The sequence below is a fragment of the Colias croceus genome, chromosome 1 (assembly GCF_905220415.1).
Source record: "Colias croceus chromosome 1, ilColCroc2.1".
NCBI classification, from domain to species: Eukaryota; Metazoa; Arthropoda; class Insecta; order Lepidoptera; family Pieridae; genus Colias; species Colias croceus.
Window position 1 is genome coordinate 11,813,147 of NC_059537.1, and position 26,333 is coordinate 11,839,479.

The window sequence follows — 26,333 nt, forward strand, 5'->3', positions numbered from 1 at the left end:
TTAGACGTGTCTAAGAAGGATAAAATAAAGGACAAGACTACGATTATCCTTAACAAAGGGCTCTTGGTAAAGTATATTCTATATATATATAGTTATGAATTTAGGATGTGTGTGAAAATAAAACAAAATAAGTATCTAAAAAGTCTTTTAATAAAAGCAACGATAACATATTTAATAAAATTATTCTTAACAATAATCTTCCTATACCTAGAAGGTGGTTACAACTATGTTTTGTTAAGGGTTCGAAGCTATTATCAACAATCATAATAATGATGAGAGTCTATTTAAATAACAAAATCGTGAATTTATTAATGAACCAAGTACAATACTTATAAACATTATTACATCTATTACATTTGAATTTCTATAGCATGTTATGTGAAAAAAGTTATACACAGATGATAAATTGACATTCGTCGAAGGCTACGGTGGATTTCTACTTGTAGTTTACAGCTAGCGCAACTATTGTGTCTCTCCCATCAATTATATGGGGAATTGCGTCGCTACGTGCGCGCACTTTCATACTAGCCCATGGGTGGGAGAGACAAAATAGTTGCGGAGACAAAGTTGCTCGTGCGCGCTGGCTCTTATTCTTCACCCTTTTTATAAACGTTGTTAACTATAAATAAACTGTTAATCTATCTATAGTGTTAACCACCTCAAAGCGACCGCTAAGTGGGAGTACTATCATCTGAGTGCCAACTTTTCCTCTTATCTCTCGTCGCTTCATCATAAGTGGGAGGGGGAGGGATGTTCCCACTTTTAGTTTTTAATTGTTTTGATGGTACAAGTTTGTCTTCTTCTACCTCTTCAGGGATTGAGTCGCGACGACGGGAATCGAATTCGACTAGAGCGGGTTGAGATATGTTGTTACGTTGGGTCAGCTTTGGTGCGCTGTTGGCTAGCTGGAATAGATTTAATATATTGTACAAACAATACAAACATACACATATCACTGTACTTATATATGTATATATAAGTACAGGGTGATATATAAGATTGAACGGTTTACAAAATATAGTATCGAATCCCAAATAATATTTAAATCTAAAGTTTTGATTGTAGAAAAAGCACAGAAAGTGTCCAAAATATCTTCAATAATTGTTTCATGTTTTATTTTATTTTAATTATGTATATTGTATTCATAAATTAAATCTAATAAAGGTTATCTCTAATAAAATCTAATAGCTTATCCAAAACTAGCTTCCGCCCACGACTTTGTACGTGCATCCCCGTTTTTTTCCCGTTCCCGCAAGAATTTCGGGAAATCCTTTATTAGCGGATGCCTACGTCCTAACATCTACCTGCATGCCAAATTTCAGCCCGATACGTCCAGTGGTTTTGGCTGTGCGTTGATAGATCACTATATCAGTCACCTTTGAGTTATATATAATATGTTACAGGAAATGTATGTAATCCGTCATTGTATACAATTCCTAGGAAATGTATACAATTCCTAAAATCGTAAGGAAATGTGTGAAATAAATTATTTTATACACATTTCCTAGGAAATCTATACAATTCCTAAATAGCTATCGGAAATGTAAAACATTTAAGATATTGATATGTCGCAGGCAAGGGTTGGACTAAAGCAAAGGGGGCGCAGGACTTAAAAAAATTTTGATGGAGTTGGTGTCATTATAACACCTATTTATTATTGTTTTATCGTAAAGATTACGCTTATATAAGCATGTTTTATAGGAACAACTTTTCTCTAAAATCAAAAATAGCCGAGATATTCGCCCTCAAAGTAAGGTTAGGTTTAGGTTAGGTTAGCCGTTAGGTTAGGTTAGGTTAGGTTTGTTAAAAAAAAACTACACAGAAATAGGAGCCCCGCGAAGCGGTGCTCCGTCAACGAAAATCGAACGATCGAAGATAATATAATGAACATAATATTATTACAATTTTACGGTATGACTGTTACCCGATTGTATCAATAAGAGCTATAATAAAAAAAATAACAACGTGTTTTATTACAGAAAGCATTTACTTTACACATTTCCTAATACGATATAGGAATTGTATACAATTCCTAGGAAGATTATACATTTCCTAGGATATGCATGCATTAAATAGTTTTTTAAACAATATTTTATACATTTCCTAAATGGTATCGGAATTGTACACATTTCCTAGGAATTGTATACAATTCCTTGATTTCATACATTTCCGGTAACATATTATATATGTATAGAAATAATTTTACTGTATTAAATCAATAAATGACCATTCTAATCATTACATATATTTTATAAATTAGGATTACATTTGAGAAAATTAAAAAAAATCTTCTGTGTTACTGAAGGTATGATTGCAACATGAATAAAACAATTAACAAATCATATGAGCTAAACGAGTACCTACCTATAAAACGAAAACCTTCTAAACATAAAGTATCAGATACAAGGTAAAATTAAAAAAGTCAGTTGAGTTCGTGTGACGCAAAAGATCTGATAAATCGACATTTATACATTAAATTGATAACAATCATAAGCAGGGTTATAAATTTTCGCTAAGAACGAGATAAAGTACGTAAATATCAATAAAAAAATCACAGAAAGATTGCGTTTTATATTTGGATATGGATTTTTAATACATTTACAAAATCTCTTATGATCCTGTAATGGTTTCGTTAATAAAAAACATGTAAGTACTTGTGAAGACCAGAACAAAATGTATAAACTTAAACTATTATTTTTTTTTTAAAAGACCTCGAAATGTAAATGAGAAAAGATCTATAAAGGGAGAGTGAGTGAGTCTAAACAAGCAGATTAACGAATCCTACAAAGACTTCAAGTAGAAAAAGAGGGCATAATCAAAGATGTCCATGTCTAAAGACATAATTATAGCAATCGTTCAATTGAAAGAAGCAAATTAGCATGTAAATTATTGTTTGAGTGATCAATGGCATTACACATCCTGATAAAGGTTTACGCGTGTTTCTCTTGACTACCGTCTTGAAATAGATTGGCTAATTGGTTCAGACGCACAACTACTAATGTGACGTATTAAAGGTCTGTTTAGAGACTTGAGACTTTATGATCGCTCAGCATTTTACAAAGGATCTTACATTTCATATTACCATTTAACTTTTAGGTATTCAAACTGCACCTTAGTCATCATTTAACAGCACCTTAGTCATATTTTTAGTTAGATTAAGCTCCGATATGACAGATGAGAGACTAGAAAGAGATTCAATTGGGGAAAACACAATACCTAATTGAATTATTTTCAAGTATTTACAAAATCAATAATTTTCCCTTACTATTTGTTTAAGCTTTGATTCTATGAAGTCTACAGAATCTAAATATCTCTAATACGGTATTAGATAATAGGTATACGACCATTTGAGGGCAGTCTTCTTATGCAACTTCGACAACTTAGTCGCCCCTACCTTAGTAAGTTTTTAACTAAAACGACTTTCTTGTATTAGAAGACATAGCGTATCCACGTATGTCCGTATGTAGTTTACCTTATATGGATGGTGTGTAGTCCGATTCGACAGTACCGGATTCGATATATGCCCCTTTGCCTGTTGGTGCGTTATTTCCAGCGCTGATCTCAAAAGGTCCACTTTAGAAGCTGACCCTTGTGGGGTTTTTGGAGAAATCTCAATGTTACTACAACGACGTTGGCTGTTACTGCCGCTTCTGCTTCTGCATAACTCGTTTATGTCGCCTTGGGAAAGCTGGAAATTTATGTTCTTGTAGATTAGGTTTAGTGTAGTTTTGAGTCCGTGGGATTGGTGGTACAATAAGGTTTTGTCTGTTGCTGTCTATGTTATTAGTAAATAGTTTATCGAGATTAATAATTTTAAATAAATGATTTACTTGAATCCTAATTCTTTGATATAGAAACACAGAAACATAGAGCATTATAATAATTTTTTTCTGGAGATATTTTTTTTAAGAAGTTCGTGCTCGAATATAAACGTCTAGCATTATCATAATTAAAAGCATAATTGATAAAGACATCTTATAAGAAAATTTACAGTCACTTACACTGAAGACTGTACAGTGTACAGCTTAGCTTTCCTTATTATTAAGCTTTCCTTATATTTATAATTTACTTAACTAGATTAAGTTTCACTAACTTGACTTAGCAATAAAACACAAACAAATCCTTCAAAAGTTTCTTTTATAAGATTCTAAATTCAATTCCTTACCCTAGCACGAGATCCTCTAGACAAAGAATGCAGCGAGCCCAGCGGGTTGAACCTGGTGATCATGTGCAGACGTTCCAAAGATATCATGGTTTCTGCGTCCTTGCGAAGTGGCTCGCCATTTAATTTATCCCCTTCACCACTCTCTGGAATTAAAACAATTTAAGAAAATCTGTGATCTTGTTGAAATATCAACATATATATCAAATTTTGTCAAATAAGTAAGTAGAATTTCATCGTGATCGGTATTATCAGCTCATTTTTGTTCCCACTGCAGTGAATAAATTCATTGATTAAATCAATTCATTACAATTCATTGTCAATTTATATTTTAATTATTTTTTACTCAAACATAAGAACTGCAAACCTATAAATGTATTTTAAATTATTAACGTTATAAATCATTACAATGGCTTGGTAAGTTAATTAAGTATTCATCTTCACCTGTATCTGGTTCTGAAATATCCGGTATCCCCTTCATATTAATGTGCCGTAGCCAGAAGTAATGCAGCAGTCCATACAATACACCACCCAGGAAAGCTATCAACCCCATGTATCGAAAGGCTTCGCGTGTGCCCAGAGACGCTATGAGTAGACCACCACCAAAACTTCCGCTGCCTCGTCCTGGAAATATGCATTTTATATAAAATGATATAAAATGTTTGTAGAAAACTTGTTATCTCACTAAGAACAAACCTATTATATATAACCTATATAACCTATATCTTGCTGAGGTAATTTGGTAAAAATTTTAGAAGCTACAGAAAATATAGCTAATAAATTAATTTGATTTCTTCAGAACGGATCAAAACTATGTATAAGTAGAAATCATGTTGAAATAAAAATGTAAAGTAATAAATTTTGTTCTTTGTAGAATTTTTAAAAAGTCCGTAACTCTTGCTCTGTTCCTAACAGGAAAAAAATAAAAATATGTATGTAGATAAAAATAATTATTTGGAAAATCCAAAAGTGCACGACTCATAATGCTCATTTAATTATGAAATATAAAAAAAATATATATATACAGATATACAGTCTTGTAGTTTTCCTTTTTTTATTAATTGCAATTAAACGACACTGAATTAATTAATCATTCGCATTCATAGTGACCTACAATCGTCGATTAGAATATTTAAAAAAAAAAATTAACTCAAATGATGGATTTTTTCACAAGTTATAGTGTTTTCAGGTTTCACACATGACGGACAGGAAAATTTTTTGACCTATTTCGGTGTTTTTTTCCAATTCTATTGAAGTAAATCAATTTTTAAAAAGTATGGGATTAATCTCCATTAAATTATCTCGACGATAGTATGCAAAATATCTTGATTCCGTGAATTAACAAGGCTATAATAATAAGAATAGCTGCAAAAATGAGGCGAAAAAAATTTTTCGATCGTAAAGCACTCTCTGATGCTTCGCATCGTCGTGCAAAATCTTACCAAGACTGAAATGTGCCATCCCAAGAACACCAATAAGGGTAGCCAGTAAGCTCTTAGGTGCCAACATCGCACAATATGTAGCTGCTGCAACCCACATCAGATGTACTGACAGAGACTCCATGGCTTCGAAGGGAAAGCACCACCAGGAATCTCTGGAAATTGTCCAAGACATTGTGGATGTTATCTGCATTAATATTGTACAGAGGAAAGAACTACTCAATAGATCTCAAACACTACTCTTTAAATTTTAAAAATTCTTTTACAAACATTATAAAACCCGCGAAGCCTTGGCAAGCAACCTTCTTATTGTCCTAAAACTAAATTCTATCTATATCTAAATAACATTCTTTAACCATTAGAAACTTAGTGGAGCCCGAGCAAGCAGCTAGTGTTTACATTTAGAAGAAATTACAATTTTTTTTAACTCGTAGCTAAAATTCTTAATCTATTACTTTAAAAGTGTTTGCAAACTATGTACGATACTTAAAATTTATTTATATCGAATCCTAAATGTATAAACTTTAGTAAACATAGTTCCATCTTACTCTTGTTTGTTTTTAGCTTTACAGAAGCATTAAGGATAGATAACGAATTGCTCTTCTGTAATTTGGTAAAACCTGTGCAATTAAATAACATTGGCGCCGAAATGGAAACAAAATCTTATCCCAATTGGATTTTAACACAGCATTCTTTATGTTTTACGTGTGTTACGTTGCACACTTAAACGCTCGTCCTCTTACATCAAAACAACATTTGTCGAAGTAACCTATTTACGAGGATTGTCAAGTTTATGAGCACAACAACGTCGTGTAGGTGTAGCACTTACATCCAATTCATATCGCATTATAAAGACCCTGGATTGTGCTACCGGAGTTTTAAGATATTTCTCAAAGTCATATCAAACTGTTTAATAACCCTGTTTATTACAAAAATTGTAATAAAAAGCTTAAAAATTAAGCGCTTCAATATAAGAAAGATAAATACGATGTTTATGAAATTTTTTATTTGAAGCACAAATATTTGATTAGTCTCTATTGTTTCATTAAATTTTGAACCATACACAGGAACAAAGATTAGATCTTAATTATGCACAATACTTTCTAAGAATATCATTGAGATATCATGACCATCAACATTTACTTAATTGGATAGTACATCCTAACCTTATCAGATAAGAAGCTATTGTTATGTCATTAACTGTTATGATCCTTAACAATGTAAATAGCCCTCAAGAGTCCTAGACAAGTTTACTATTTATTTTGTGTTTACGATTCTGAGCAATCATCGGAATTTTCTGTTGCATTATCTACTTCAGTAGTCAACAAGACTAAAGTTTCAAGAACAACCGTAGCGTTACGATCTACAATTAGCAAAATCTTTGTTAAACCTTTCAAATCCAAATTGTTTATTGGGAATATTATATTTATAGCCATGGACCTAAAAAAAAGATAACATACTATACAAAAACTTTATCAAAGATGCGATGGCACTCATAAAAGCTTAAAATATATAAATAAGCTGTGGCACAGGTACCAACGCCTGCCTCCATGTATTAAAGTTTCATGTAACATGATTTTCTTCGATAGACCTGCGCTATTATTTTGCTTTTCAGCTCATCAATCCTGACAAGTTCATATTAATGAATCCTAAAGACCCAAGAATAAGACAAGTTGACAAGTTCATATCAATAAACTTAACCTAAAACCCAAGTATCACGTTCCCAGCACATGTTTGCAAATCAACTTACTCAATAAACGAGTAGCCGACCAGTCTCGCGGCGTGGGAAAAGAACGCGACAACTATGACGTTCACGTGACCGATCCGGGAGGTGATCGCGTCCGCGCCGTACAGGAACGGGATGCTGCTCAGTGTACCCACCGTCACTGTTATACCTGTAATGTTATGCCTAATGAATTGTACAGGATATCTCATTATGGTGTAATTGAATTAGGTTTTGGTTGTATTGTGTAACAAGGGTTATGAGCAGAAATTGTTAGGTGGAAAGGGAATTTGTATGCTTCGTCAGTCAGTTGGTAAAAACTAAAGAGTCTTTTGTGTAATGGAGGGGTTTAATGGAAATTTGATCCTGAAATTATCTGTTGGCAATCTTAATGATGACTCATCTGAAATGGAGACTCAGTTTAATTATTGGCAATAAAAAGGCAAAATACATATAGATAAGAAGTCTTTAGACTCCGATGAAAGGAGCTCGAAAATCTGTATAACCAGTGACAAAAGAAAAACTTACCAAGCAAAAAGTTAGGCGCCCCCAATTCCTTTAGATATAAGAACAAGTACGACTCAATGAATCCCCAGAAGTTTCCTAGAGCGAACAGGAAAAATATAAATATGATTATATGAGGCATCTTGATTATATTAACGAGATCGCGCAACAAGTTGTCCGCAGGCAATTTCGCTCCCAAGGGCATTGCAGCAACAGTCACTGCTGATATTAATAGCAGTACATCATACGTATAGAATGCAGCCGAATAATCAGTATAACCTGAAACAAACCGTATAGAGTAAACATAATTAACACGTGTAATCGTATTAAACCAACATTTCAAAACTACGATACATACCGACTTGTTTACTCCTCATATCTATAAGCATACCAGTGATAGGTGAAAATATCGCCATGCCAATGCTAGAAAATAACCTTTCTCGGCCAAAATCACCACCGTACTTCTGAATCATAGTTAAAGCTATTGGGTCCATTATTGTCACCCCAGCAGATAACATAATCGTGCCCATAAAACGCAAGAAAAAGTATATGTAGAAAGTTTTATCATCGCTCTCCTTATAGTCGGGAGGGCAAACATCCGGACCGCCTTTTCTGTAAATCAATCGAGTTTGATTATGATAATACATTGCTTGTAAATATTGAGCTTTATCGGTCAATAATGTTCTTGATATCTAGTTAATACACACTTCAAATTAGGTGTTTTTATGCGAGAGCAAAGCAAATTAGTAAAGAAAAACGCGTTAAAACTATTGAAGAATATAATATCATCCCGTCAAATTTTGTTGGTATAATAGATATTTACCTGAATTCACATTTTTGTACCATACAATCAGCAGAAAGATTTTCAAGTCGTTGTTTAGAAAGCTTTGTCATATTGTGTAACATCACAAGACCTCCGCATCTCAAATCTTCTTTATCCAGAGCTGTTATGTTGACCCGTTGTGAAAGGAGCAGCTTTTCCCCAAATCTTGATCTAAAGTCCGTAACAGTATCATTGTCATCCTAAAAATTATGATTTAATTAAGATTATTCAGAAAAATAAAATAGTATATAAAGTTCCAAATAATTAAGTAGGTAGATACTTATTATGTTTTTAATAATAGAAAATGGTTAAATTACCCGTTCCATTTCGATGCCAAGTTGTTCTTTCGGCTCTCCCAAGTCATCGTGAACTTCAATGAGGAAAAATGCTGCATCGTTGTATTCTTCATCGTCAGTTGAATTTAGGAAACTATGTATAATGATTATTGTGTTAATTTTATTTGTGTATCTGTTACCGGAAATGTATGTAATCCGTCATTGTATATAATTCCTAGGAAATGTATGTAATTCCTAAAATCGCACGGAAATGTGTGAAATAAATTATTTTATTCACATTGCCTAAGAAATCTATACATTTCCTAAATAGCAATCGGAAATGTAAAACATCTAAGATATTGGAAGAGAGATATAGGAGATAGAAATAGGAGCCCCACGAAGTGGGGCTCCGTCGGCTCACGACCTTTTTTTGTAGAATTTTGTAAAAAGACGAATTTCGGCATATTACAAAATGCCGGCCGTTTGTAATACGGCGGATTATACAATCCGACTGGGACGTGTACAAGCGGGACGAGGGGACTGATTACCTACTTACCAATTAATGAAAATTTGATTTGATTGAATATAAGTTGATTTAAGAAATGTTAATTAGTAAGATAATATGAACATATCATTATTATTTTACGGTAAGACTGTTACCCGATACAGTGTTTTATTACAGAAATCATTTATTTTATACATTTCCTAATACGATATTGGAATTGTATACAATTCCTAGGAAGATTATACATTTCCTAGGATATCTATACATTAAATTGTTTATTAAACAATATTTTATACATTTCCTAAATGGTATCGGAATTGTACACATTTCCTAGGATTTGTATACCATTCCTTGATTTCATACATTTCCGGTAACATATCTACTGTTCTATAGGCGCAAATTTATTCCACTAGTGTATTTTGTCCACTTACACATATTTTGATTAAATTTAGGTGTGATTAATTAATTATATGACTGTTTTATCAATCTTTGCGGGTATCGATCCCACTAACACTTAGGTAACTGGTAGTACACTTTTATTTAGACGGTGATCATTGCAAAATTGTCTAGTCTAACTAGTTTCAATATTAAATAAAGCTCTATCAAATATTAATTGTACAGAACAAACCGCTTGCTCTTCTCGTACCTACTATATTTAAATTCCGTTTATATGCTTTTCAAATAGGTAATTTAAAAATTTATTATAAGGAATATTCGCAATTTTGCTGGAAAACTTCACAAATACAATACAAACGTCGTAAAGATATTGGTACATTTGCATATTTGCCTTTTAAGATCGCAAAATCTCAAAGGCTTCCAGGAAGGCTTAGCAGTCATAAAACTGTGTGATATTGTTTTCAACTGTTTACACGTATGGTACCTATTATTTACCAGTGCTGTGACGTCATACGTTACCTGGTGTTGGATAAGTTCGGTGGATGAATTTTGTGGGCGATTGGAAAATCTATTTCGTTCTTAACATCTGTCGGTGCGCTGGTCGGGCTTGTCTCTGTTATCATGCAGTGATCTAGACATCGATCTAGTACAAAGTCCACTTGCTCATCTTCATCTGGACATTCTCTACTTGGACACGGACTCCACCAAATCTACGATTATATTCTTATTTACAAACATACATCAAACAATGAGCATCATTCAAATTTCATTGTTATTGATATCGCTTATCTATTTCTAAAAGGGGATATTACGAATGATAATTAAGAACAAAGAATAAGCATTCAGCCTCTGCCGATACAGTAATCTTTAAACGCACTTGAAACAGAATGCGCATCAATGTCATAGAAGTATCTAACATCGCATTATCATGCGACAGTCTAATGTGTATATATTTAGCTCTATTATCTTAACGATTCAGTGAGTCCCGCTGTGACACTACTGGTTAATCTGCCCTGAGGCCGGATGAAGTCGATTTGCTCAAATTCTTAGAGGACAGGACTCAGGAGCCAAGTTTGTGACTGTGTAACGAGGGCTAATCTACCGACGCTTTAGACAATGTTCTACAATATAATACTTTTGATTTTTTTATAACTACCTCAACGGTCTCTTTTATCGGATGCCTCATTACGTATGCGGATGGCATCACTCCAGGAGTTTCTTGATGAGGTATCAAGAGCAGCGAATGATGAAAAGCTGCGTTCAAAATCAGTGCCGTTATTACGACTGGCTTATATTCTCCGAAACGATCCACTAAAAATCCTAAAATAAAAAATTTCATCTACAATTTCAGATACACATAATAACACTCTTTCAGAAATATCACTTACCAGTTATTGGAGGGCTTAAAAATGTTGTAAACGGTAATGCTAAATACACAAAAGAAATTTCGGGCACAGTCAAACCTATACTCTGCATATGTATAGTCAGATACGGAAGAAGAGATGCAGTTGCGCCATACATCACAAAAAGAGTCACTTTCAACATAATAAGGTTGGGATTAATCCGCAACGAGAGGATGAGCCTCCGGAAGCATCCGGGATCCTTCTCGCTGTCGTCGTCCATGCTGGTGCCGTCCTCGCTGTGCTTCTTGGAGATGTCATCACACGACTTAGCCATATCTAGTGCACACGTTTTCACATTTTCATAACTCCGTTTCTGTGTTGGTACGCGAGCTATATCTTATCGACTGGCGCATGGATCGCCGGAAAGGTTGTCGTCTGTGACGATTATTTATTTAAGGATTGCGATGTGGCTCGGTGGCAGCGGGAGGCCAAGAGGGTCCCGTGCTCCCGACTGCGGAGCGGACAGGCAGCAGCGGACGTCGCAAGACGCCAATTTACAAATAATAGCAAATTACCTTCGTTAAAGAAGTGTCACGGCGATTGGTGGACATGTTGGCTAAATCGACTCGTGATTTGAAGACCTTGCGGATAATAACCGGGGTCAGGGCGCTCCCGGTTACATCTTAGTCCCAGAGGTACGAGCACACATAGCGAATTACTGCAAAACGTCTCCGCGATTTTTGCTGTGAGTGTAAGTTCATTTCATTTTATTATTGTATTTAATAAAAATTAAACTTTTTTCAGATCACAAATAGAATATTTAATAATAATAAATATAGCTGTGTTCATTTTTTTATTCATAAAGCCTCTTAAACCTGTAAATCAATAATAATTCAATTATGAGATGTAATAGGATTTACATACATCTAACTACAAACTATTATAATCGTTTGGAATAATACTTCATTAGATTTTTAATTTTATTGGAAATATTTATCTACTTACTAATTATTAAAAAAAATAATGAATATAACGAAGTAGAACTCCATCTTAAATAAATACATATGGAATTTTACAAACTAAAGATGTACCAACTTAGTTTTATGCTGAACGTCTCTCGCTATATCAAATAAAAATTGCGTTTACATATGCAAACAAAAATAATGTTCATTTATCATTAAGTTAGGATTAAAAATAAATAACTACCTACCTAACAAGGAATTATTTCAATACTGCAGACAGTAAGTAGTTACCTATCAGAAAGAATAACAAACAAACAAGAATAGAGAGATAGAAGTAAATAAATATATTTATATTTAAATATGTACTAAGCTCTAAAATTTGAAGTATAATTAAGAAATACACATTTAAATTAATATTAATTAAAAAAAATTCTATTGTTCGTTAATGATTTTGAATTTTACGCCATCTGTACGTGATATTGAGTAGGTAACAAAAACGGTGATATTCAGAACAGTCGTACAATTCAGTTTTTATAATTCAGCGACATCTTTAGGGTGACTTTTAAAACTTCTTCTCAAATGTATCATAGACAAGAAAAATATTTGAAGATGAATAAAATAACGAAATAAATTTTAATGTTAGAAAACTTTGACATAATATCAATTAATTAAAAAAAATGTTGATTCTTTAAAATTTGTTTTATATATATCCTATTTTTATATTGACTCATGGAATGTCTCAATATTATTACCGAGCCGTAAACAAGATAATATCTTGTTTAAAAAATTTTTGAATGTCTCGTTGCGTAATATTTAATTTTATACTCTTATAACAATTTGAATAATGGATTTTTCTAAGGATTTTTCATGATTATATCTCATTTCTTGTGCTGACATCTATCAACCATAGACTCGCACTGCGCAAAATAAGTCTAGAATATCTGTAGTCTACTGCAAATTGTCAACCATAATGCATTGCGCATAAATGGCCGCCATGTTGCTGCCGTCTGAAAGATGTTCACATCTGTGTGTGTTTACTAATGAATTTTAAGAACTTTAATAGTTAAATTACCGTGTTCGTGAAATTGTGAGTGTACCATGGTTTTATTTTACTTATGTTGTTGTGTTTAAAAGTCTGTCAAATGTCTCAGAGGCCAATAAACAGTGAAATTTTCTTTAGGTAGTCATTCAAGTCGGACGGCATAATGGCTGACAATCTGATTCAAAAGTCACATAAAACTAGTGAAAAAAACAAGTATAACAACGTTGTTCATCGTACTACAAGTGAATCTCTTCGGCTGAACGAGTCAGAGAAGGGAGTGACTCACCCGACAAGTCTTCAATCCGCTCATAACCCAAGGAAAATATCTTCCTTTCAGATCACCAGTGTGACTGTTGGCTCTCGGGTGAGCACTGATGCAGGAGAGGACTCCGCCGACGATCTAGACGAATCTCACACCGACGACATTTCCAGGGTGACCGACATAGAGAATGAAACACCGAGTTACTCCGAGGACACATTCTCGAAAGACGATGTGTTTTACAACGCATCGAGTGCATCGCTAGGTTGTGCGCCAGTTATTCCTACGAGTTCGCAGTACGGTCTGGCGATTGTCGGCCAGGACAACAACACTTCCCCGCCTGGAGGAGCAGTGCCAAATAGTAATAACACAGAAGTTAATGACATGCACGTCAGTGTAACGAACGCCGGAACCGGCAGCATTATCAATCTAATAGGTAATGCTGCTAAGCCGCAAGAAGGTATGAAAGAAATTCAGGAACATGTTAGGAATGAAAGATTTAAAGTAGTTAAAATAGAAAGTACGGAACCATTCCGTCGTGGCAGGTGGATGTGCATGGATTATCTAGATCATACTACAACTCAACAAAATACTCCAATCACCTTAAATAATAACATAGATGTAACAGAGACAGGGACGTTGCAAGCTCCAGATAGTGGTGTTGTGATTAATGATAGCCAACATGATGAAATGTGCAATGATCTGACAAGTAAAGGGCCTAAGGAACAAGTGAGTGTACCAGTGCAGCAAATAGACCAGAGTGTTCAGAAACAATTTCCTATGGCTTCCCCTGGTCAATCATTGACACAACCAATTAATATAGTTCAACAGCAAATGCCTGTAAATCAATCAGTATCTGTGCAATCCCCGCCAATGGAGATGCCACAACAAATGACAAATCAGAACATGCAAACTAACCAGCAAGTTGGGCAGCAGCATCCCCAGAGTATGACGCATATCACCATGCAGAATACGCAGGGTCATCCTCAACCCCAACAACAGCAACAAGTGCAGCAAATTCCACAGAGCTTCCCGCAACACCAATTGCAACAAGTTATTGCACAGTCTCAGACTATGGCTATGCAACAGATACCCATGCACCAACAAATGCCACAGCAAATGCAGCAAATTCCTAACCAACAAATGCAGCAAATTAGCCAACATATTCCACAAGCACAGATTCCTAATATGCAAATTCAACAGCAAATACCACAGATGCAAGGTATTCCAAACCAGGGGCAAATGCCTCAAGTTACTGCCCAACAGCCACAAATGCAACAAATTCAAATGCAACCAATGCAAGGTCAACCAAATCCACAGCAAATACATCAGATGCAACAGGCCCAGATTCCTAACATGGGACAGAGTCACCATTTGCAAGGACAGCAGCCCATGGGCCCGCCGCAAGCTCAATTGCAACATTTGTCTAGTCAGGCCCAAATTCAGGCATTACAAAATCAACAAATACCAAATCACATTCAGCAAATGCAAATTCCTGCTCAACTTGCGGCTCCTAACCAACAGATTTCTCAAATGCAGCAACAAATGCATCAAATATCTACTCAGCCGCAGCAATCTGTTGTCACTGGAATGCATCCACAAATGCAGCAGCAAGGAATGACCGTGCCGCAGCCGCAGTATAATCAAGCAGTTAATCAACAAGCTAATCAATCAATGATAAATGCTACTATGCCATCATCACAACAAACTATGGTACAGCCTCAACACAATGTTCCTCAATATCACACTCAACAATCTCAAATGAGTCAACAGGGGCAGACGTTGCCCCAGGAGGTGCTGACAAATATTGTTACATCACAGCAAGGTGCCACTTTACCTTCTAATCTTCAACCAATGGTCACCCAGCCACAGGGATCGACTTTACCGGCGAATCTCCAAAGCTTAGCTAACCAGCAGCAAGCTCCGGTGCATACGATGGCTCCACAACAAGGAAATGTTCCACAAGGAAATATTCAATTGATGACCGGCGCACCGCAAAACATACAGATGACCCTTGATGGAAATCAACCGAGCATGCAGATGCCCGCTTCTGATCCTATTTACATGCAACAAGCTGGTGTCGGGCAACAGTTGCCAACACATATGACCCAGCCGCAAAATATTTTGCAACAACAAGTGCCCGGGCAGGGGCAGATGGGAGGCGTACAATATGTTCCTAACCAGCCAGTGCCACAGGTGTCTATGGCGCACCAGAACATTCCGATGTCGATGCAGCAGAGCATGCCGGTCGGAATGGGCGGCGGAGTGCACGCCAACGTGGTGCAGTCGCAGACGAACATGGGTCTGACGTACGGAGGAGTGGTTCCGGTGATATCGCAAAGTAGCGTGGCGCCCGTGGAGTCGACGGTGTCGGGCACCAACTCGCCGGTCGTGTCGATGCCGGTCAGCTCGACCGCGTACGTCCCGAGCGCGGCGCAGCCCGGCCACGACAGCCAGGGCTTCGGGAGCCCCGTGAGTGCGGTAGTGTCGCACGCGATCAGTAGCGCAGTGATGAGCAATGTGAATGTGAATGCGTGTGATAGTGGTGCTCCGGATGTGACCTCGGATGGCATGCAGGCTGGCGACATCGGCGACGGCAAGGAGGACGCCCACCCACCTCCAGCACCAGAGGATGAAAGGTAAGATTATGACTATTGTCCTATCCTTACTTTATTATTAGATCTTATTCAAATTCAATAAGCCGGGATGTAAACTTTTTACATGTTGAGGTGTAAACTATTTACACATTACACATTGGATAAATACCTAGATGGGAAGTTGAAAAATACAATAATGATTTGTTGTTTCACATCTAACTAGCATTCATCACATGAATTTACTTGCATATTAAATTTAATAGTATTAAAAAAATAATAATTACCCTGTATGTACATAAATTAAATTACAGATAGAAAATTAATAGCCTTATTCTTGTGAAATATTTTACTGAATTGATAGCAATCAAATATTAAAAAAAAAAACAAAATAATATGTCAAATAAATAAGAATCACTACCTAATATAAGTAATACAATAAAAATATTTTACTTAATAAATTAATACTTTAATGGCTTTCATACCTAGGGTAATTGCGCCAGTTCGCGTCCACTTAGTGCAGTTGGAAAGTCTGAAGGAGAAAATAAAAATGTTCCAGAACAAATTTCAACGCAAAATTTATGTAACGTGTTCATTACATAGTCTATTTTAAGATTTACTTTCAATTGTGTTGGAAATATCATGTGGTTTTTATTTATCTAGACAAATAGCAGAATTTGGCGTTTTACCCAGTTCGCGTCCAAAAATGCCTTTTTGCGTCCACCCGTGGACCAGTTCGCGTCCACCAGCTTAGAAAAGGAATTAAGAATGTATTGGGTGATATTTTATCAGATAAATGCAAATAAAAATTAGATTTTAATAAATTATTTATTTACGAATACAGTTATTTAATAAAAACCGGCCAAATGCGAGTGGGACTCGCATACCGAGGGTTCCGTATTAACCTGTCTTTTTTTATATGTTTTAACTGTAAATGATTATTTTTTCAATGTTTCCCTTATTTGTGCTATAAGACGTTGCTTCGCACCAAACTTCAAGTGTCTGTGTTCACGTAAAGTACCCTGTAGGTTTTGAATTTTGATTCCCTTGCGAATGTCGAAATTTGCGAAAATTGGCAGCATAAACGGCTGTATCTTTTGATTGCTTTGGCTTATAAGTTTGATTTTTTCACTGCTTCAAGGGACCGTAGACTTGAGTATTCAAAATAAATTTCAGCTTTATACCTCTACGCGTTACTGAGAAAAAGGGTCTTGACAGAAAGACAGACCGGCAGACGGACATACAGACGGACGGATATCAAAGTGATCCTACAAGGATTCCGGTTTTTCCTTTCTAGGTTCGGAACTTCGGAACCCTAAAATCAACATTATTATTAATATAATTCACTGTGTAAGGAAACTGGAAAAACTTAATTATATTTATCTTCTCATCATTATTAGAACCAAAAATTAACAAAAAACAAAGTTACGTTATGTAAATAAATAATAATCAGTTCTATTAAGATTACCTACCTACCCTATTTTTTAGTTTCTAAAGAATTAAATTTCTCTTTTGTATATTATTTTCTTAACCACAGACTCTCATTCTCAAAAATACTAGTCTCATTCTTAGAATACCCATTTTAAAATGAAAAAATAGCATAAAAATTTGCTAATTTGAATGAAAATTTAAATTATCAACTTGTGGTCTTAGTCAAAAATTTACAATCTATTTTAAATTACATATTTTAACAAACAATTCATTGCTACGTAATGAAAAACAATGTGGACGCAATATGTTCTATTGTTATGCACTACAGGTATAGTTTGCGCCCACCGTGGACGCAAAATGGAAGTTGTACAAATTCGGTGTAGTAATTCGCGTCCACCTTATTTTAGCTATTAATTGTAAAAGAAATAAGCTTATTTATAATCCATACTATTCCATGTTTTGTTAGCAAAGCAAAGAAACAGTTACATATTCAAAAATTCACATTTAACAATAAGATACTTACCGTCAAACGCGACCCTGCGCACTATTTTTTTCTCAAAATCCCGCGCGTTTTAGCTCTCTCGTTTAATAGCAAAAATTAAATATTTTTTTTAAATAGGATAGGCGGTGCGCAGGCATATTTTGAATATGTGTGCATGTCTCTTATACATTGAGGTATTATCGGAAATTTTTCTTATTACAATTTTACATAAAGTATACTTATTTTCGTGAATTTTCTAAAAGATATCCGCAAAATGGACGCGAATAGGCAGGTGGACGCGAACAGGCGCAATGACCCTACTTGGATCAACTTTTCGTCCATCATAAATCAATAATATTATTGTACACCAATAGCTTTGTTGTTCCTTCTTTTTCTTATTACCGTTTCATTAATTATTTCATATGTATTTCAATAGGTTTTATTATGTTACATTTTAATAATTTTGAGAATCAAGATGAAATTTGTCTCTTCATGATCATAAAATTCAAAGACGGACAACAAGGGTTTGTTTTAATTTTTTCGTATGGCATGTCTAATAATGTTGCATCTATCTGAACTTCGGTTAGCAACATAGAACAAGCTATGCTCTAAGCGACGAATCCCGCGTCTATTTGCGAAAATAGCCCGTCAGTAGACAAAGGTAATTGTTTTCTTTGCTTTCGGCTCAGCTCTTGCTGGCGAACGGAATCCGACATCCCTTTGATGCTGTTTATTTGCGCTTCGTCCTGCTACATAAATAGGTGGTTGACACGTACGGTGCATGGTGCCCGGCGGTATGCCGGTGACTCACGCGCAACGCACCCAGCACAAAACCGATCAAAAAGACTATACCTACACACTTCTTTTGCGTCTGTTTATTTCAACTATTTTATACTTGGATCGCTATTCATCTCTAGTTAGGTGTATAAAACTGTTCTATGATTAATTTTAACACGTAATTTAAAAATTGTTGTTTAACTATTAATAATTTAATAAACATTATATCACAAGGTGGCAAAATATGTTCATAGAACATCTGTTCGTTAACACAACTTCTACAAGGGCGCGGGGCAATGCTTCATTAATAGCTTTTCTAAACTTATACGCAACCGCATTGGTTACTCATCACTTATGTATGTTGAAACCTAGTTCCTTCTGTATTCATGACACGGAGTCATTATACGAAAGAATCGAAGCAGGCGCCGGCGCAACGTCATTGGCGTCGCTCGTAATCGAGTCGAGAACGGAAGGCCGCGAAACTTGAGCTTGCCATTCGCTCTTGATCGATTCATATCCATCACAAATCATAGAAGTATTCGCTCGTGTTTGCTAGTAAGGATAAGGATTGGCCAGCTATGGCGTGGCGTACGCATCCCTAATGAGCCCCCGTACTTGAAGTAGTACTTTTAAAAGCTGTGATTCACTTTGTGAGCGATACCTACGGAGGGATTGAAACTTTTTCTTTCAGTATTTTTTTGCAAAAAGCAAACAATAAGGCTTATATTTTAAAGTTAGTTTTTAAATGGTTGTGTGTTATTGTAACTCTACACATCATAATCCATTTTTAACCGACTTCAAAAAAAAGGAGGAGGTTATCAATTCGGCCGGTATATTTTTTTTTTTTTTTTTTTTTTTTTATGTATGTACACCGATTACTCCGAGGTTTCTGAACCGATTTACGTGATTCTTTTTTTGTTCGATGCGGGATGGTGTCGAATTGGTCCCATAAAAATTTTATTCGGCTAGGCCTAGTAGTTTTTATTTTATGAGCATTTTTGTCTGTACTCGATGACTTAATTTCAATGTAGCAAGTAACTTTGATTCACTTCCCGGTAACCGATTGAGCTGAAATTTTGTATACGAATGTAAATTGGATAGCGATGAAACATTATCATGACATGGAGCTGATCTGATGATGGAATCGGAAGGTGGCCATAGGAACTCAGTAATATATTGACTCAACTTTATCGAGTTTGGGCTCGTTTGATTCGTGTTGAAAAATACACTAAAAAGTATTAAATAAAAATAACTGCGTTAAAAACAACCGACTTCAAAAACGGAAAAGTAAGAAATAAAAAAGATTTGATATTATTAATTACTACATATTATTTTTATGTGCTATTTATTAAATAGGTTTGAAGTCGGTGCCAAACACTAAGCACTTAGTATTAAGCCCATGCACCGACATCAAACCTTTTTAGTAAATAGCACATAAAAATAATATGTAGTAATTAATAATATCAAATCTTTTTTATTTCTTACTTTTCCGTTTTTGAAGTCGGTTTTTTTTAACGCAGTTATTTTTATTTATGTTATTCTCATAATCATGTAGATCTGATGCGTTCTTGGTATCTGAAAACATTGGCTGAAGAAACACTTGAGATTTGTACCACTGATGATGCATATTTTGCGGTGCGTACGAATGTACCTACCTGCTGTATCATTTCGTAGGCACATAAAACATTGATTGATAAAATTGTTCAAATCCTCATTTAATTTTGATTGATGTACGTCGCAGTTGATTAATAAAGCACTAGTAAGATAACATTTTATTTTTATCTGCCCGTTTGTGCAATTGGCGTGCTACGTGAAAATGGATGCAATGTCGGTTGCGTTGCTAAAATTGTCTGTTAATCGCTTGCTCTATGTTTTTCACGCGAATTGCAATTTTCAGTCGTTTTTTATGAAACGTCGCGGTCGTGGTCGACACTCGTATACTTAAAAACAATGGCGGGTAATAACTAGAACATTATTCAATTATCACGAACAACCAGTTAGCAAATAAAGACTTTAAATAGAATTAATTCATTTTATAATTTAATAATGCCGATTCTTAGTTATTGTAATTATTTTTTAATTAAATTAAGTAAACAGCTGCGCAACAAATAAATATGATCACCGGTGTTGCGTATCTATTTATAAAGTAGGTGTTATCTTGTAAAAATAAGGGCGCTAGCGTAATATTTATAGCGTGTTGATTTAATGATATAGTTTTAGTTTGTTGTCAAACAAAGTGCTATAGGCCGGCGGTGCGTGACGGGGCGGCGCCGCGCAAGGACGACTCGGGAAAAAACTTCCAAGATTGTGTCTCGTCATCGGTAATGACTGTGTACTAGATGTGACGACTATTTAAGAAACTATAAACAAATACATGCGGTGCATATTATGCTGCGTAGGTTTAGATTAGGGCTGTGCTATAACGTTACATAATAATTGCATGTTTATATAAGCAACACCTTTGTTTATACTTTATACTAACGTGAGTAGGGCAATTTTGTTGACGTGATTATAAAGTAGTGTACTTATAGTACCTATAGGTTCAATAGAGAACACCTATTTCAGATGCTATTTAAAGCATGGGCTATGTCACAGTTTATGAATCGCATATTATTGATACGTAATATATTATATAATATAATATTATGCAAATAACCGCACGTAAAGGTAGTAATAATAACACGTGGATGAACTGAAGATTTTACTGCGCAATCCAATAGGAACAAAAACAACGTAAATACAATAAAAAGTTCAAAGTAATAGATTGAAATAATATTATAACATTAATTGACAGTTTTTCAGTTCAAAATAATTAACTAAAAATATCCTGAACACTATTAAATTATTGTTAAGCAATTAGTAAAATGACAGAACGGTAATTGGGTAGAACATGTCGAAACTATTTACTTAGTATAACGCTATTCAATGTTTACGTGCAGTTTCGTGCAAATAATTATCTCGTTCAAACATCGATATAATATGCTGAAGGATCTCGTGCATTCCATGAATTATTGCACGCCACTAATTAGATTTGGCCTTCTCTCATTATCTGCGTCTTAATATATACGAAATTGTGCCTCAATTTAATATTTTAAACGTAACTAACTATATACAGCACGTGTGCCGATTTGGTTTTCATTGTATTTAGAAATTAACATAGTTATCACTTAATTTTTCTCTGTACTTACGTCTGATTGTCTAGAAGAAATCGACACATTCCGATAAGACTGTCAATTATTATTTAAATGTATTCTTATTTCTTAGGTTAGGTTGAGTGTAAATTTCTACGAGTTATATAAAGAATTAATAAATTCGGTAAATATCATTCTTTTAAATAATCATGTGTTTTAGATGACTATTATAAAGGGTTATCATGACTCATAATAATTAATAACGTCACGTTACGAAAATGCATTTGTAATTCGCAATCTGTAACTGATCTAGATAAACAGTTATTAGAACTACTGTCCAAAGCAATTGATATTGCGTATCAATAAGTCTGTATCTCAGTTCGTTAACTGATAACAGGAACTAGTATCAGGCATTATACTGTACGTATTATACGCGTCTTGAAATAGTTATATATTTTTTTAACTTGCTAACAGAAGGGTATATATACAAATAAATGCCCTAATAATAACTCGGTATAGTTAATATTATAAATAATCGCGCGTGTTTGTACGATAACGTAATGCATGTTATCAACAAGCGCGTCTTGGTCCAGGAATATGACTGAAGGTTCATTAATCCTATAATAGTGCAGTCATAATAAGCATAACAAAACCCGCATTGGGAACAGTGCAACGTATTGACCTCCGTGCAAGCGATATTTCTAATTATATCCTTTATCGCTCTTTGTTTGAAACACGTTAAACGCACTTTGCAATCGGATTCTGTTGATGTGTTTTGTAATACGGTACGTGTTGGTTACAGGTGTTACAGTTTGTCTTGGACTTTGGCACCGAAAAAACGATAGCTTTAATAAATGTGTAGAGGCAGTGTCAATTTATTTATTGTTGATCCTTATTAGTTAATGCTTTGAGTTCGCACATCAACGAACGACAATTAATTTTTGCTCCTATGTAGGCACATAATCAAACGAAGCTCGCCCAATTATATTTAATTGCTCAATAGTTATGGTTGTTAAAAATACATATAAGCATGTCAGTACAGGAAAATTTCAGATGTACTAAAATATTACAATCGTTACATTATGAGGATTATAGCAACGTCGCGGAATTTTTTATTTAGGTAATGTGAAATATTGTTGTGTAAATATAATAAGAAAGCATTAATAGCCTTGGAATTAGCAACAAAGTTATCTCCGCAGGCGCCTACAATTTCTATGAAGCCGTACGCGCAATCTCTTTACTTTATTATTATAATATAACCATGCATACTCATAAGATAAAATATTTTGCATTAACTATATCTATAAACGAACAAGGATACCCGACATAACTGCAGTATAAACCTACAAAAAATCTATACATCTATACATATAATAAATCTGTAGAAGGGTCAATTCTGTACATTGAAAATATTGAAAAAATAAATAGCAGGGGGTGTTACTGGATCGATACCAAACCCAAATATGTGATTAAAAAAATTTTTGTCTGTCTGTCTGTCTGTCTGTCTGTCTGTCTGTATGTGAAGGCATCACGTGAAAACTCAGGGTTCGATTTCGATGAAACTTGGTATAATTATACCTTATTATCCTGGGCGTAAAATAGGATACTTTTATCCTGGAAAAATACGTAGAAAAAAATTAATCTTAATTTTTCAGTTTTATCCATAGACGTTGTTCTGTAGAACCGCGAACACACGTTGCGTATTATTATAGGCCTAGCCGTATTTGGGTCCAATAGATATTTTTAAGATGTAATTGTCAGAGTTACTCAAAATGGAGAAATAAACCATCCACGCGAAGACCGACATCAGCGCGGACGCAGTCGTGGGCGGAAGCTAGTCCTGAAATATTCATTGAAACCAATATTTATAATTAAAACTGGTACAAACGTGAAAAATAATATTATATCAATGAATGGTAGTAAATACTCAATATCTAATAAATATATTATCGAAGAAATAGGCTTTGAGTCGAATATACCCCAAGGCATCATTCAATAAGGGTAAATACTACATGCCAGACAGTGTACAATGTCGCACGAGGTAATATAATACATGCAGCAAAGTGGAAAGCGTAGGAGGCTGATAAAGAACGGACGCAGTTCAGTTCTAGTTTACTATCGACATAGAAATAAGTGCTGCTTGAAAAGCAATAAGTTCGTTGAACTTAGAGCGCAGGATAAAATTGCATAGAATACAGTTTGCAACTTGCAAAGTGTTCAGCTCGCTTAGCTTTCTATACCTACTGAGAACTATAAGTGTATTCACGCATCGTCCGATAGGAATGTTAAAACAAGGCGAGTGACGTAGAAGCCATAGGAACCGCGATGTGGTGTATTATGTGACGCATGGTGCAGTCGCGTCCGCTACGCCAATAGAATGCAATTGTAATTCTGGCGTCACCAGAACGAATCGACGGACGCTGCCGCTCGCCGGAAACGTCTCCAGAATGGCACATTGCCAGTCCTAATGAACGCGTCTTTTCAGCAGTTATTACGACACAATCGCTATGAAATTACGTATTTGTCCTTAATGGACCAGATCTGTTTAATATGTTGGAATTATCTCTGCATCAAACCGATCTAATCTAGATTAAACGAAATAGATTTCGCGGAATGGTAATGACTGCCAATAGACGTGGGAATGTAGGAAATATTTTAAATCCGTTGCATTTTCTTGGGGATTAGCAATTCAAATGCAATGTTTATTAGCGGTTCGCACGCGGTCCAAAGGAAAGCAATAAATTCGTTGATAAGACGGATAAATTGCGTGGCGTGCATTGCTCTCGTGAGCTTTATGGATCTGTAGTGTCTGCTTGGTGTGAGCCGCGAGGTGTCCAAACAATGTTCGTTCCGCGACAGTACCTGTGTGACCCACTAGCGCGAGGCTGCAATTGCTTTCCCGACGATGAGCCAAGTTCATTGGCACCAGTCGGCAGCCGCGCACCCCACCTCTCCGCCTATCGGCCAAGCCTAAAAACTGACACGATATTATTCTCAGCAAATAGAAAGTAGTTAGCTTGGCTATTGATGTCTATTTTTAGCAAGCGTACTTGGAGAGTGATTGCCGATTATAAATTACTTTATTATAAAGACATTGCATAAAAAAGCACAGTACAAGTGCACAGATACGAATTTGAGGATTTAATCAATATAAAATTAACTGCGTTAAAAACAACCGACTTCAAAAACGGAAAAGTAAAAAATAAAAAAGATTTGATATTATTAATTGCTACATATTATTTAGATGTGCTATTTATTAAATAGGTTTGATGTCGGTGCACGGGCTTAATACTAAGTGCTTAGTGTTTGGCACCGACTTCAAACCTATTTAATAAATAGCACATCTAAATAATATGTAGCAATTAATAATATCAAATCTTTTTTATTTTTTACTTTTCCGTTTTTGAAGTCGGTTGTTTTTAACGCAGTTAATTTTATTTAATACTTTTTAGTGTAATTTTCATCACGAATCAAACGAGCCCAAACTCGATAAAGTTGAGTCAATATATTACTGAGTTCCTATGGCCACCTTCCGATTCCATCATCAAATCAGCTCTATGTCATGATAATGTTTCATCGCTATCCAATTTACACACTTATACAAAATTTCAGCTCAATCGGTTACCGGGAAGTGAAACAAAGTTACTTGCTACATTCCAATTAAGTCATCGAGTACAGACAAAAATGCTCATAAAATAAAAACTACTGGGCCTAGCCGAATAAAATTTTTATGGGACCAATTCGACACCATCCTGCATCGAACAAAAAAAGAATCACGTAAATCGGTTCAGAAACCTCGGAGTAATCGGTGTACATACATAAAAAAAAAAAAAAAAAAAATATACCGGCCGAATTGATAACCTCCTCCTTTTTTTTTGAAGTCGGTTAAAAATGGTTCCATATCGCTGCTATCGGTTTTCGCCCACACATTCATTTGCTTTATGATATACGGTGTGATGAATTCGCAACCAAAATATGAGCTTCGGTTAGCCAATGCCATGATTTCACGAAATTGGAAAAATTATGCTAAAAGTAGTTCTAGCTTTACGTAGTACACGTTGATCGATTGTGGCACAGATGCTATTGATAAATGTGATGCCGCATCTTATTATCCGGTTGGTTAGACGCGATCTGAACTTATTTGCAATCAATGAGCATTTACATAAACCGCGGAGCCATCGGATGCCGCTTTGGCCTCGCGCATGCAAAATGTGCATTACAAATTTACATCTGACACGGTTCCATGCCCATTCCGATTTTAATGCTCGCTCCACGGTGAGAAATACTCCCAATTCATACCATAAAATTTATTACCCAGGAACAACCTACGGTTAAATTAAGCCTAGCTTGCGGTCATCCGCAGAACATAGCGTGTGTACCTTGCATTTTAATATGTTCATATTTTCGGTAGGATGGATAGAGAAAAATAATTGTGAATGGAACATTCAGCATCTCATAAACTTGCACGTAAAGTGTAAATAATAAA

General features: G+C 35.2%; 2 protein-coding genes across 4 annotated transcripts in view; one reads left to right on the forward strand and one right to left on the reverse strand.

Annotated features, from left to right (window-relative positions):
• Positions 1 to 132: 132 nt before the first annotated feature.
• On the reverse strand, positions 133 to 11,689 carry LOC123690854. Its single transcript, XM_045634942.1, has 13 exons — positions 11,216 to 11,689; positions 10,984 to 11,147; positions 10,347 to 10,537; positions 8,969 to 9,080; positions 8,652 to 8,851; positions 8,187 to 8,440; positions 7,853 to 8,107; positions 7,352 to 7,496; positions 5,605 to 5,756; positions 4,607 to 4,786; positions 4,166 to 4,308; positions 3,473 to 3,688; positions 133 to 905 (listed from the first exon to the last, which is right to left on the reverse strand). The coding sequence occupies exons 1-13, from the start codon at positions 11,502 to 11,504 to the stop codon at positions 672 to 674; spliced, it is 2,535 nt and encodes an 844-aa protein (XP_045490898.1). The 5' UTR covers positions 11,505 to 11,689; the 3' UTR covers positions 133 to 671.
• A 1,401-nt stretch (positions 11,690 to 13,090) lies between these two features.
• LOC123690872 (protein bunched, class 2/F/G isoform-like) overlaps positions 13,091 to 26,333 on the forward strand; it is a 142,632-nt gene continuing 129,389 nt past the window's right edge. For 2 of the 3 annotated variants that reach the window (XM_045634986.1, XM_045634995.1), the window contains exon 1: positions 13,091 to 16,072. In XM_045634986.1, coding sequence (XP_045490942.1) covers positions 13,338 to 16,072 — 2,735 coding nt within the window. In that variant the 5' untranslated portion in view covers positions 13,091 to 13,337. The remainder of the gene's footprint in view (positions 16,073 to 26,333) is intronic. The other variant, XM_045634976.1, reaches the window with a different exon arrangement.